This window comes from Paralichthys olivaceus, chromosome 2, assembly GCF_024713975.1.
Source record: "Paralichthys olivaceus isolate ysfri-2021 chromosome 2, ASM2471397v2, whole genome shotgun sequence".
Taxonomy (NCBI): domain Eukaryota; kingdom Metazoa; phylum Chordata; class Actinopteri; order Pleuronectiformes; family Paralichthyidae; genus Paralichthys; species Paralichthys olivaceus.
This window is the reverse complement of record NC_091094.1, coordinates 17,207,688-17,223,005: the sequence shown is the minus strand read 5'-3', so window position 1 is coordinate 17,223,005 and position 15,318 is coordinate 17,207,688. Positions and strand designations below refer to the sequence as shown.

At 40.8% G+C, this 15,318-nt stretch overlaps 1 protein-coding gene across 1 annotated transcript in view; it reads left to right on the top strand.

The window, feature by feature from the left end:
• The window catches only part of LOC109629249 (guanine nucleotide-binding protein G(i) subunit alpha-2), a 47,040-nt gene that overhangs the window by 26,044 nt on the left and 5,678 nt on the right, over window positions 1–15,318 (top strand). The window contains exons 2-4 of the mRNA XM_020086868.2: window positions 10,157–10,199; window positions 12,935–13,076; window positions 13,563–13,723. Of these exons, the coding sequence (XP_019942427.1) occupies window positions 10,157–10,199; window positions 12,935–13,076; window positions 13,563–13,723 (346 nt within the window). The remainder of the gene's footprint in view (window positions 1–10,156; window positions 10,200–12,934; window positions 13,077–13,562; window positions 13,724–15,318) is intronic.

The window sequence follows — 15,318 nt, the reverse complement described above, 5'->3', positions numbered from 1 at the left end:
CATAGTGGTGAGAAGATAATGAGTGAATTTTCATTTCTATCCCTTTAAATACAAATGTGGAGTGGTTCTTCTTGTGAGACTAGTCCAAGTGTCACGTGGTTCTCAGAGTGACACAAAACAGAACAGTGTGAGGCAGGACTGATCATTAGGGTGCGGGGACTTGTTTCAATTATGATATATGTTCTCATACTATTTGGCGTTGATGCATCAAATTCCCAAACATAAAACACAATGCAAAACTAAATCACAGTCCCAGGACTGCCAGATTCAGTGCTGTTCTTATTTATATGATCACAGTGTATTCAGATATTTTTTCAAGGGTTGTCTCTAAGGGAGGGGCCAACAGGATTAATGCTATACAAAAACAAAGAAAACATAGCTCGTCATATAATCAGATTTATGATGAAATACTTATTTGAAACATTTACCACATATACACAACTACTTAGTGCCCAATTACACTTATGCCACAACACACACACACAATATATCTTGCAAGGAACTCACACAAATCAGACAAAAGCAGAGGAGGAATATGGGAAATAATCCACATACTGATGTGCACAAAACCCACAAACTGTTTGCTTCTTTATCCTTCCAAAGAAGCTGGGGCTGCAGCGCCGTGTTAGAGGTCATGTAACACAATCCTAACACTGACCCCACCAGATGGCTGTGAGACGTAAGCTCTGATTAGACCACATATATGAAAGTAGGTGTCAAAGTCAGGGAGAGGATGCACACACGTACGCAGCATGGCTGCAGCTGTGTAAGGCAAACATTTATAGTCATGAACAGTGTCCATCATGGCAAGATTTCAGTTCTAAAGTGTAAAAATCAGGACCAGTCACCAAAATCTTAAGCAGCACCAACTTGCACATACAGTATATTATATGAAACACAAAACAATGGATTAGAAACAGCTGGATAATTCCATCGATTAACAAGTTATATGAACATTTTCACTCTTTACTTGCAGCACAGGGGGACATGTTGTAGAAATGTGAGTTTGAAGGTCAGTCTACATTGGAAAATTGATTTTCTTGCTTATTCACATTGTAGTAGCGTAATGTCAGAGGAAGCCCTCTCCAGATGTTGCAGTACATTCGAAAATCTCGAGGGCTGCAGATTTTCAGCACCGTTCTGCTTGACGCTCCCTCATCCTTGCATACAGTTTGAAAATCAACATCAATTATGAATTCATTCCATCTGGTGGACTGTGATTACCGCTCCTGGCGCTGTGGCATGCCTGATAGCTCGCCGCTCCATCAAACGGTTTCACTACAAAAATTCAGAGCCGATGAAATGAGGTGGGGAAGCGACACTTGGATCAAATGCATGACAGAAACGAGAGCGAGAGAGACCTCACCATTATTTGTATTTTCACTGATCAGCAAGATTTAAGGAGCATGAGTAATCTGTCATAAATATTGACTGTCTCAAATCGGTGCCTGATAAACCGCAGCTTCCATGTTGAGGTTTTGTGCTCTAATCTACTCCTGAGAGAGAGTCATGGTTGTTTCAGTCATCGGCAGATAAGGCTGGTGACTGGGCAGTTAATATGGCATCCTCAGGGTCCCTAAAAGTTGTAGCTCTGTTTCTCTCCTCCTCCTGTCCTCTCTTTACCTTTCACTTACCTCAGCTGATCCTCTCTCCTGTCTGCTAAAATCAACGTTTGCCATCCCACTTATCTCAGTGTGCCAAATAATTCCTCTCAAACCAATTTTCCTATTTTGGGATGATTAAAAATGATCACCATCACCAAAAGCTCTCTTATCTTTCCCGGCTGACATCTTTGTCTGCTTCTTCAATTATCTTTGTCACACTGAGATATCTGTATTCTTCCAGTTTTACATCCGTTGGGTGTTAAAACCATCAACATGCCCACTCGCTTGCTGTGAGATTTTCTTGTTGAATTCTCACATGGGCTCAGCCTGACATTTTCCCAGACATTTTACTCGAGGGCTGGCAGGACAAGCCTAGAAAATGTCCAGACTAACTGACATTTATGTTCTCACATCCAGCCCCTCTGGAAATGTTCTGGAAAATGTCTGAAAGCAGCTATAGACAGCTGTAAATGGACATTTTATTCCGGTGGTCCCAGTTGCCTGACGGAGCATTTTACCTCTCCTACAATTTCAAAGATGACGTATTCCTGAGCTCCTGTGAGCTACGCTATCATTTGATAGTTTTTCGACACATTTACAACATGATACCTTCTCCTTTATTTGTGTTTCCCTCTTTCACCAGCTCTTTACGTTTCCCTCTTCTATTGATGGAAGGAGGATGACTGTGCAGCCTCATTGACAGTGTATTGCTGGTGGGAATTTGTATCTAACCTGTTGACTATGACTAAAATAATCAATGGCCTTCAATCTTTCACAAAAATATTATTGTTTTTTATTTATTATTTTGCAGCTTTTTTTTAAAACAAACTTCTGATTAAATTTACTCCCAATTTATTTTTCTTATCTGAATAGGTTTGTCTCTTCTTCTTTCTTGATTTCTCCTAATCAGTTAACCTTTAAAACCGCTAATTGCTCAGGAAGTGTATTGACCATGTGGCTCACGTTTCACTAATAAACTGCACGTAGCGCTCCAAGCTCCACTGTTGCTTTTGCTGTATTTTTATGGTCTTACAATCAAACACAGTTCATGCGAGTATAAGCCTTGCTTTTATTTTTATGACTCCAGAATTGGTGAGGTAAATGATTCATAGATTATAAATATGATCAGAGCCAATGCAGGGTTTTCCATACACAGTAAAGCATGTTGCAGTTGGACAAGTCTTAATTCTCACATACTGGTCCTTTCCGCTCTGTATCTCATCAACTATTGCTCCTGTATCATCAAGGAAATGCATTTTTTTAAACTGTAGAAGTTAGTTTCGTGAGTAATGGATTATTGATAGTTGCTCCGGCCTGTAATTTATCATGGAAATTTGCATCCCTAATGAGACTTGTCATCAAATGGCTTATGTGAAGGAAATAAACTGCTCCTTCCTTCCACCATCATCATCAGTATTGCCTCACATGCACCGATATACATAAAGAAGGAAGACTTCTCGTCGTCTTACTCCTCTCTGCTTTGGCAGCAGTTGCGACTCTGCTGTCCAGACTTGCTCATTGCCCGAGGCATGGTAACCATCTGTTGGAGGAGACTGAATCCCTCCGTCGCTGCCTTTCAAACAGACAGATATGTCTGCGAATGCGTATGCATGCGTCTTTGCATTCGCAAGTGTACACGTGTTCATGCAAGCTGCTTGCATTTCCTCCTTGATTGGATCCGACAATAGGAAGTGGCAAATTTGTCTCTCTGAGGGCCTCTGGTCACGGGTCTGGGATGGCACATTTCACAACGCTTGGTGAGAGAACAGGCGCCATCGGACCGGTCATGTTTGATGCGTAGGCGGTCGAGGATAGTGGGGGAAAGACTTGGAAGAAATCATAAACAGTGAAATAAATTTGATTATAGAATAAAGAGAGTGAGGCCCAGGGGAGATGGAAAAGTGATGAAGGCCATTTTGTTACGTAACAGATGTGTCAGAAAGTTTAGTGTAGTGAGGCTCTCTCTGTGGATCCTACTCCCGGAAGAGCCGCTGTCTCAGCACTTTTATTGTTATCCTTTCCCCTCTATCCTTGCCCCCCCTCTTCCCTACCTTTTGTTTTTGTAAATTCCCATTAAGTTACTCATCTTGGCGTGAAAACCTTCCTATCACTTTTCCCCTGTATGCTTAGTGTACTGTATATTAGCGGGAAGACAGCGAGAATTCAAGCGTCTCGTTGTGTTATTTAGTTGAGTCTCAATGTGTCTGAGGCTGCTGCGAGTGAGAAAAAGAGATTGTGAGGATGATGAGTCTCAAGTGGGTGAGAAACAATGTCTAACAATAAGACAAGCCTTGCGTGCACTGTGACTAATATTTATCTGTACTCAACTTAACTGCATTAACTCGCTGTGTCTCTCAGTGGATATTGATTTCAAACCTTATGACATCCAATGTTTGCCTCCATTGTCCTCGGAGTTCAACTTAAAAGCCAGTTCATATTTGATATTCATGGGGCGGCCTGTCACCACTGAGGTCACACATTGATTTATTTAACAGTCTGTACTGAAGTGGAGACCAGAGGGCCATTCCATTATAGATTTAGTAGAAGGCTGAATATTCTCTCGCTCTTGACGATGTTTTATTCAACTTTTGCTTTGTTTGAAACTCAGTTATTGGCAGCTTAAGAATTACTTAAATAATTGTCTAATTAAAACATGCGACATTCATTTTTCAGACAGTAAAGCCAATGTCCTATTTATTTTTCAGTAAAATGACTGCATGCCTGATGGTGCAGTGCAAATGGCTCCACAATTACAACACAGTAATTACTCAGAGGCCGCCAGTCTTATTTAGAATATTATGAGCAGCTTGTAAAATCATGTATGAAAGAGGACTGCATTAACACATTGAGGGCAAAGTATCATTGACCCACTCCTACATATTGTACACAATACATGAACACAAACCGTGTGCAGTAAATGGAATGTAGGACAATACCTCTGCAAGAAAACATGCTTGTTGAATTGGATTATTTTATATTGTGTTTGAATTATTGTGCCCACACTCCATTTAAGGCCAAGCTGTTACTGAACGCTTATCAGCCAGGAAGCGAGAAAAAGACTGAATGTGAGAGGGAAAAAATCTAAATGAAATATGAGGCTTCTGTCCATATTGTTTCTGGATTAGAGTTTGGATACCCACACTGAGCCAAGTTTGGAGAAACATATTTGGAATCAGTGTTCAGTTCTGGTTCAATCATGTTAACTGGTCTATCTACTGGAATTTTTTACGCTGCACATAAAACAACAAGGGAAAACCTCAGGCTGAGGTCACAAAAACCAGAATGTCTGTCAGGTTCAGGTTGGACTCTGCTAATTCTTCTCTAAGGCTAGTTCGAGTTCAGACAGAATATTGTGGCCTGAATTGCACTCTGGTCTACATGCTTGGTTGAATTATATCTACCTTAAACTGTTAACATTTTCTTTGTTATTCAATATATAATATATTATTTTTTCCTCTTCTAGTCAACCTATTATCAAAATCCCTATCAGGACTCCTACTGATATTGTTGTGTTAACTAAAAATCCCCCTCAAATGTCAAAGTCTCCTCCGACATCAGTGTCACTGAATTTCCTCCCAGTCCTCTTTTTATTGTGGAATCATTGAGTTTATGCTTTAAAACAGTTTGTCAGGATCATCAGGGCTGAGAGCCCTCTCAGTATTGGTTTTGTTATTGAAGTATTTATTGTTTGAATGTATTTCTCAGTTCAACACATGTTCCTCTCATCAGCAGTGAAATGAAGCTTCTTCAGTCATGCCCCCACAAGCATTTCATTTACTCTTTACTAGTGGCCATAAAGTGATTTGCTGCGGGTGGCGAGGGCAGTTGTCGGGCTGACTGAAAGGAGGCGGAGCAGTGTGAGTAACTTGTGTGAGCTATAGCTCTGATTGGAACGGTTCAGGCCTAAACATCAACAGCGGCCCTGTGTTCTCAGCTAGCAGGGACCCACACTGCTGCCTTTGTGTCTTGCTCCCAGTCCCACCAGGATGGGTCACACTTGCTCCAAACACATGCACATTTATTCACACACAGAGTAAAGCTTTAACGCCAGTGGAGGTGAACAGTTAAAATTTAAACTAGATTAAAGCTGTGGATGCAAGATGCTGATGCAATGTGTCAGCACTGCAGGACGATAACAATTGTTTTGAGCTGTTGATTGTCAGTCTTAACACAGGACAGTGGGAAGGATCCTTTGAAATGTCTTCTTTTTATATCTGGACTTTCATCATGCTTAACTAGATAAGCTCTCTAGAGACTGTGAGCATGTAAGGAATTCGGACAGAAGAGCAGGCCGGCACATTACTTTGTCTCATTTAATTTCATCACTGCTTAAATGTGGGAGTAGATAAAGCTCTGTCAGTTTTTTTCTGTTAATCTTTCTGTCAAAAAAAACTCGAATTCCTCACTAGGACCTATAATTTCCAAAAAAATCAATGAGTGAACATTGTTGACTAAAGCAGATCTTTAGGTGGTTTTTGCTTGACCTTTGTTTGACAAGAAAACCTCTTGGTGTTGAGATATTTAATCTTAAGGCCAATCAATCAACAAGGTTTTTTATGTCTGATAAAAACTGTAATGCTCACACCAGACTCCTGCACACTGATTTTAAGTGAGTTATTTGTCTGGGAAACAAGAGATTACAATGCAGTATTTTTTTTTTACATTTGAATCAGTTTATGTGAAGGCTTGTCAACCACAATAATTTGTTTTATTCTGACGGCCTACACCACCAAATGTATCTTACCTCCGCTCAGATAACTGTCAAATAACTTTACCAACAGCAAACTAGCGAATACATAAAAATAGATCTCATAGATAAAAATTGGTCAGTGGTGAACACGTTTCCAGAGGCTTTGCTTGCTTCTAAAAAGTACCAAGGAGTAGTAGCCTTTGAGAGCCACAAGCTAAGGCACATCATAGGAGGCAAACACAATGAAAGGTGCAGGATCTCCTGCGCTGCATCAATTCACAAATATTTTTCCAAGAACATAACTCAACCACCAAAACAGGAGGACGAGGAGGCCATAACCCATTTTAATGAGAGACTGTGTATGTAGAGGTGTGTTTAATCACAAGTGATGGGTCGGGTCACGGGACATATTTGAACAGGTCAAGATTTGACTTGAAGATCATTTCAGGTAACGGGTGGTTCAGATGGCTCACACTCATTAATCAGGGTATTTAGATCTCTCAACTTGTAGCTTAACACCTGGATAATTGTAACCAAGGACTAAAACCACCTGCACGATGGGAACAGAGAGATTTCCCCTGGTACAACAATGATAATTGTTTTTCATACCAAGGCGCCCCTCAGCAGCTACCTGCGCATCCTCAAACAAAGGTAGATACCCAATTACAAACTCATTTGAGTCCAAATGAAGCAGCAACCAACATTTGTGGGTCCCATGTTGTCTATAAAAACAGGCAAGAGTTATTTCCCTCATCTGCTCTCTAACAATTAAATGAATGAATCCACCAGGTACACCACTGCAGCAACACACTTTGTTTCTGATATCTTACCTGACCCTGAGGGAGCAGTGTATTCTGTCCTTTTATTAAAATGTAAGGTTTGCTTTTGTTGTGTGTGGTCATGTGGGACTTGATTAAAGTTGTTCATGTTCCTGTTTGTATTTTCTCTCGTAATGTGCAGAGGAAAGAAACAAGTGTGAATTTCAGCTGACATGATAGTGTCACTGATAACAACACTCACTGCCTGTGAATACAGTCTGTCCATCATGGGTCAGACACACCGCTCCGTCCTGCTGCAGGTGGACCCCAGTCAGTCCTGGTGGCACTGGTTCCCCAGGCACCCACCTCAAGTTGGTTCTCCCGGTCAGTAATCAGGCAATTTCCTGACTGTTCCAGGGAGATTTACATTTTCTCTGCTGCTTTATTCTATTACTATATAAAATGTCTTCATGGTTATTCATCCTTCTCCTAGTGTCTTTTATTTTATCTTTCAAAGCATATAAAAAGCTTATTCTGCTACCACCCCCACTGAGATCTGATGATGACTGTATGTGTACTCAGTCATATTTCCTCCCAAAAAATGCCTGTTTCAAAGCAGATCTTTTGATGTATCATAGCAGGACAATCGCAGATGTAATTCACAATTTTATTGTTGGCTGAATTCTATTTAGCTGCTTTAGGGTCTTGGTATTTTGCACACTGCCCTACTCTCACACTGAGGAAACTCGAACTCAGCAGAGCCATTGATAATGTTGTTAGTAGCACCAGTGACATTTGAATTTGTCTGCTGGGGAAAAAAAGCCACCAGGGTGTGTGTTTGTGTGTGTGAGTGTGTTTGTGTTCGTGTTCATGTGTTCATGCCACTGCTGCAGTCCTGTTCGTTCAGTTAAGGTATTAGTAAAAACAAAGTGTGTCCAGCCCTGTAGGAATTCTGAAAACATTCTTACTAAAGTACATGTGCTTGTACAGTTAATGGCAGCCTTTTATATCAGTTATAAAATATTAAAGACAAATATTGCAGCGCAGGCCTGCACTTCCTCTGCATGTGTCTGTTAGAGTTTAGTATTCTTGCATTAAAGTTTGTCAGAGGCAGATGAGCAGAGTGTTTAGCAGGCATATCATTTGCTCCGGACAGATTCCACACGCACATGCTTGAATGCTGAGAACATCACAGTCTGCCTGGAGCTGTATTTATATTTGTGTTGTACAGTGAAAAGAACTGCTACCTTTTTGTTAATCAAACCAGCAGTGACAAGATCTGTGCCAAACTTCACTGCTCGTTTCGAACTGTTGCTTCAGATTCACTGGACAAACTCCAAAGGGCATGTTTACTACTATCAGGAGAGCGTGTGTTTGTGTGAACTCACAAATCTAGAAAATATGCTCTCGCAGTTTGAATCCAGACATAGCAGAGGCTCCAGGGACAATGCTTAATTATTAATATCCTTTATTAGTGCTTAAACCTAAGAGGTAGTTTAATAGATTTGATGGCCTTTGTAGTTTTAACCAGCTAAAGCAGAAGTATAAGGGTGATCAGAGAGTTTGTACCTCTGTCAAGTCTAATGCCCTATTTCACCTTTTTAAAAATAAGTTCTGTGTTAACCCATTTAACCAGGTCCACTCCGAAATTGAATGGGTGTTACCTGCCTCGGTCGATGAGATTGGCTCCAGCTCCCCCTGTGACCCTTAAGTTAAAAGGGGTTTAGATAATTAATGGATCGATGTATATTTTTCTGTAATGTTGCTAACGAAAAAATATATAAACAGATGATACATACCTTCCTTGGTAATGATTAATCCATCCATCAAGTATACTGCTTATCGTTTGGGGTTCTCAGGGAAGCTGGATTTATGTGCTGCTAAATATTTGATCTGTCCTCTAACCAATGCATTACGCACACTCCTCATTTCCCTTACAATCCCAAACATTTTTTACTTTTGTGTCTTATTTTCTAGGAGGATATGTTTACAGTTTTAGTTCATATCCAATGTATACAGTGCAGCCAGAGAGAGCATTTCTTCCCCACCTTTCCTCCTGTGTAACACTATGGTCCACAGACTGTGCAGCAGATGGACGAGCGCTTCATCACAGTTTGATTTGCAGATTTCTTGGTGGAGACAGTGGAGACTCCAGAACCATGTGGTGGATGCAAAATGGAGAACGTCACAATGCGTCTGCATGGAAACAGAAAACCGCTTTCACCCTAGTGTCCTGTCTCCGTACGCTCAGACCCCGGGCACACACATCACATTTCTGACCACATAGCACACACCTAATGACACCTTTAGGCTCTCAGATGTCCATTAAAACTGGCTTCATTTCATGGCAAACTGTTTGTTCTGCTTGATTAACCAGTCTGAGCTCATTGACCATGGAGGAGCAGGAGCTGACAGCTGTCTATGGAAACTATCTTTGCCCATTGCTACCCGGGGGCCTCTCTGTGCATGTGCGTGCTGCCTGCTGTGTAGTAGTGTATTTTGAGGGTCATCCCAGAGAGACTTCACCCTGGGCGAGTTCGAATAGAGAGTGCACTGACAGGCACCCCTGGGTGTATGTGTCTGTATATGTGTAGTGTTGAATTCCTTGTGGCAGATGAGCTCTCCCCGGTCGCCTCAGGCTGTAAGAACAAACATAGCACTGGATAATAAAAAAAAAAAAAGGCCCCATATCCTGTCACTGCAAGGCGTTTCCATTAAAATGTTATCAACGATAAAGTGACTTGTCTTGAAAGAAGAGGAGGATAGGACGGCAGGTGGTTCTTGTTCCTTCAGAGGTTCAAAGGGTCTCAGATGTTTCCAGTGTGAAGTTAAGACTTTGCTTTATGGCCATTTCAACTCAGACTACAGGCGGAAATCTTCGGGTTATAGCTGTAGAGACAGAATCCCTGTTGGTTCACGGTGAGAGGAAAGAGTAGACTGGTGCAGAATGGAAGTGAGGGATGAGGTAAGGCTGTGAGGTAAAGAGAGGGCAAACGGAGAGGGGGGAGCTCCAGATGTGAGGTGGCCAAGCTGGCTGCTTGTTTACGTTTCTTGTCTAACGGGAGCGTATTTTTAACCTCTGCTTGTTTTTGTTCTCTCTGCAGGTGCTGGCGAGTCAGGGAAGAGCACCATTGTGAAGCAGATGAAGTGAGTGACTGCTAATTGTTTTGCTTTTCCTCCCAACAGGGTCGACAAAACAATATGTATTAACAGGCATTAGTATTAACAATATATAAACATAGATGGTTTAAAAAACATTTAGCAAAAATCTCACACTGGACTCACATATATGCGTTGTGTTAACGTTTGATGGTGGGGGTGCCCGACACTTGGTGCCGGCCGGATCGTCACAACGACAAAAATCACAGTTACAACTTAGTCAGCTCTCAAGCCACTGAGCCATGCTTGCTTCATGCCTCCGTTACCACATGAAAAGAGTTCTGCTCAACTTGCATGCCACACGAGCAACACACCGGAACCACAATGCAGTTTGGCAATGTTTTCCGACTGAATGAGCAGCGTTCAGTTGTTTCCTTGTAAACCTGATCCTTTCTGTGTGTTTGCACAACATGATGTGATACATTCATTGGCTTCCGTGTTCCAGAGAATTATCACCTATATTTAGAAATGGGTTGAAATGTAAAAAAAAATTCAACTCAACATCTGAAGAATGTGACACAATGCACTGAAGATACTACTTATTACTATGAATGAATGAATGAATCGTCATCTTACTTCCTGTCTTCCTGAGATAAGACACTTTGCTGTGACAGCACAAGAGACAGTCATAGTGGAGAAGACCCCTGTGTCAGATATCTGGCTTGTATTAGCTTAGATTGATTGTAATTATTATGTACAGTGTTGTCTATGTCGACTGTTTGCTTTTGTTGTTGTTCTTTCACGGAAAATGTCATGTGACACCAGACGGGAAGGAAAACAACAGATATAGAACATATGTGGGAGGGTTTATCTCAGCTCTACATCAGTTTAACAGTTAGATCAGCTGGAAACCGAAAATTGTTATTTCACACTACAGGAAATGCAAATAATTTATTTTATTCAAATTTAAAGAACTAAGGTACGTCCAGTAAATGTGGTCTTCCAATGTAGATTCCATTGGGAAACATTTTGCTCTATCAGACACACACAGGTGAGCTGTGTCTTCCTCTGCACTGCAGCTTCTTTTGTACAGGCGTATTTCTTGATAAGTGAAATCTTCCTGCTAACTGATATGGTGACTAATGTATAGAGGTAGATGCCCCCTGGCTCAGAGGCAACATGCTGGAAATGGTCCATTAGAAGTCAGTGCAGCATGAACATTATCACAAGCCCTATGGAGGTCGTCGTCAAGTCACTGTGCAGAATACAGGTAAAGTATCTCAGTACTCTCAACTCCAGGATCCAGCTCTGGTTTGTTTTTAATATTTTCATTTTACTTTACATTAGGGATGCACAATAATGCATTTTTGCTGATATCCAAAGGGCCGATATCTTGAAACAAATTTTGGCCAATTGCGGATGCCAATACTAATATATGGACATATTCTCCAGCTAACATGATGTCTCTCCTGTAGCGGGATTAACATATTGATGGACATCAACCTTTATTAATGGCCCAATGGCAAATATAGACATAAAGGTTCTGCTTTTAAAGATGCATTCACTGGGGGGAAAAAAGAAGACCACTTGTGTGCCGTTTTGGATTTTTAGCCTGTTTCAATTTACAGGACACAGGCTCAGTAAACTTGAGTCATGTAAACTTATCTGTATTTACTAATTCCTAGAGCCTGACTCATTCGTTGGTTGGCTGAGAGTATCAGCTCATAGACATATTAGGATCTTTGTTTGCAGATATATACCAATATTAAAATGTTTATTTTACAGTTTACATATTTGTTTTTATTTTCTTAATTTAAGTGTAATATATGCAGTTGTATTTGTGTTTTTTTATTTAGTTCAACTGTAAAATATCAAGCCTCAATTTCTTAGTCACAAGGTTTTGATCATTTCACCTAAGGAATGATTTATATCAGAGTCCTAGATCTTTACTTTAATGGATTTCCACAGTTCTTGACACCTGTGGTTTTCCTGCTATGACATTTTAAATGGCAGTCATTGAGACTGTTCACTGAAGAAAAACTCAACACCACTGTCTTACCTCATATTACACTCAAAGACAGTTGAGTTGTTGATCTTTCTTTAGCACGACTTCTATTGTAACATGGTGAAAACTAGATTTCAGAGATACAATGCGAAGGACTTTCCCTCCTCATTTTGTCAAAAAGATAAATGCTTAAGAAACTGTGAGTGTCACAGGAAACTCAACCAGTTTCAATGAAAAAATCCCACACTTGACTATAATATATTGTGACAAAGAAAGGATGACACATGTTTTGAAGTAAAGTGACAGCCACAGGAAGCATTAATGACAGGTTTAATGACGGATATATCCAGATTTAGAGTATTGAAAATGGCTCCTGCTTGAATCAAGGCTAACAAGTTTTTAACAGAAATGTGTAGACAGTGTTGTGTAGACAGCAACATTCATCTCCTCTGGATTCCCTGGTTGAGCACAGGATGTAAGTTTCATCTAACATTGTGTTATGATCAAACAGTTTTTCCTTGAATTGTTATAACAATCTGAGAATCACACATGAAGTGTTATACATTCTTAAACTAGTATGATGCTGATTTCTCATATTCAAAGAGCTAGGTGTCACTTTGTGTCCAACTATACACTTTTTGTATTTTTTAGCACTTTCTAAAACAAAGTTTGCAAAAATCACAATGAGGTCTAAGGCAGAGTGAGTGAGTAAGTGATGAAAAAAATGCGTTTGTTGTGTTTGCCTCTCTCAGCCTCTCTCCCCCTGTTGTGATTTCAGGATCATTCACGAGGATGGATACTCAGAAGATGAGTGTAAGCAGTACAGAGCGGTGGTCTACAGTAACACAATCCAGTCCATTATGGCCATCATCAAAGCCATGGCAAACCTCAAGATTGACTATGAGGAAGCCTCCAGAGCGGTAGGTCTCTAACAGTAAAGTTGACACTGAAATGCATAAACGTTAACCTTGGTCACGCTCTGAAAAAGCATGATGTGAATACCATGTCCAGCGTGTCCACAGCTATCTGTGGACACAGAAAGTCTGTCCAAGCTTAAAAGCACAAGGAGAATAGTGCACATAAGTTGTCCATTAAAAACTACAATTTATTCTTACTATCAGTGAAAGATTATAAACTTGACTCAAAATCAGTGAAGTACTTAATTATATTTTAGCCCTATTTCCACAATTCTCAACTCTCCATATTTTATCATAGTAAAATGTTTTCAGGTCCATTATTTCTGAACATTTTAAGAAACGAGGAGTATATTACCAATGTGGAAACAAACTTCTTCCTACAGTGTCACGCTTATCAGCTTTGTATCATAGATATATATACTTTTTTAAGCTTCCTATTGTTAACACTGCAAATACATGTGTGTGTTTGTTACTCTCTTTCCTTGTCAGGATGATGCTCGCCAACTGTTTGCCCTGTCAGCCGCCGCGGAGGAGCAGGGCATCCTTCCAGATGACCTGGCTAACGTCATCCAACGACTGTGGGCCGACAGCGGCGTCCAGAGCTGCTTCACACGGGCCCGAGAGTACCAGCTCAATGACTCTGCAGCCTAGTGAGTGATTTAATAACACAAAATAACATCAAGATTTTACTGTGGATTATTGTGTCCCAACATAAAAGACTACACACAGTTGTGTTCAATGTCCCTTCATTACCTTTGGTGCTGAGTCTGCTGTGATGTAAGTTCAAACCGTGGCTTGTGATGCAGAAAGGAGCAAGAGATGTGTGAGAACAGTAAACGTTGTTTCCAACCTAATCTAATGTTGTATAAGAGAAAAATAATGATAACATAACTTGGAATTCTTAATATTTAGGGTTAGCTTCTCAATAAGTGAATTCTCTGTGTGCATTCAAAGTGTCATGTTGGAGCTAAACACATATAATCACTTGATACAACACAAACACTAGCTTATTAAAATGTTATGCAGATCTGCACTTTGCCTGCTAACTGGAGTCATGACACTTTACTCCACTCGAATGTAGAAAACATTCAGACTAAAGGTTTTTCACAGAGAGGTTCAGCTTTAATATACTTTCAACTGTCTGCAGAATGTCTTTTCATTGTTGCTTTTCATCTCCTCTTCTATCTCATCCACATCTTACTCTTCTCTCTGCTTTGAATGTTTTCTCTGTGCTGGATTGTGTCTCTGTCATTTCTCACATCGTTAATATGTCAACATACTACTTTTCTCTACATCCTCACATTAGCCAGTGAGGAGAAATCCTCAGAGAGCAGCTACAGTCATTAATAGAGAGGACGTTACTGTTTTGTTTAACCGTGGCTTTTACTTTGGAGACCTGTCGGGCTGCTAATCTGCAGCAACGTGGCCGACGTCAGCCGCAGGTTGTTAATTACCTCAATTACCCTCATGTCTGAGTGCTGCATTTGTTGGCCAATCTTGTTTTTAATGCACCAGTATAATAACAGGGGGAGAAGGAGGTAATTGTGAGCAGCTGCTGATGAGAGGAGGTGAGAGCTGGTGATCACTCTGCCATCAGACAGGCTCGGCATCATCCACTGCTCACAAACAGCAGCAGGACTTAACTGCACTCAATGTTTAATACATAAGGTCTTTGATTATACGATGACACCTCCAGGTTGTGCTATAAACTGTGAGTCTTTCACGAATGATTACTTTCCAGTCAAGGTGGCTTTTAATTTCCAAGGGGAGTGATAATGTTCTGTTTGTTTTGGCCACTATAGTCACAACTTCACTGCCTCTCTGCTCGTGTTAAAGCCGAGGGGACCCGGTGGAAAGCAGGCGAAGCACAGTGTTCCATCACGGCTTTGTGGAACGCTGAGTCGGTCGCTATAACAGAAGAATAAATGAGCCTGGCGCTTGACTATAATCCATGTGTGAGCACAAGCTGAGAGCCAGAGAGAGGAAGGGAGAGATTGAGGGAGGAGGCACAACTCGCATTAACAGAGATGTCTCCTATCATTCTCTAGGTTTGATAGAGGGGGACATGCACTTTATACTCTGAAAATAATGAATCCCACTGACATTATTTCAGGAACCATACCTAACCTTTTCGTGTGTGTGTGTGTGTATAAAAAGAAATTGGATTCTCTGCATGCAACAATATTAACTGCCTATGGCTTGCGTGGTTTCTCACTACCTCTCTAGTACATGTTGACTCCAGTGG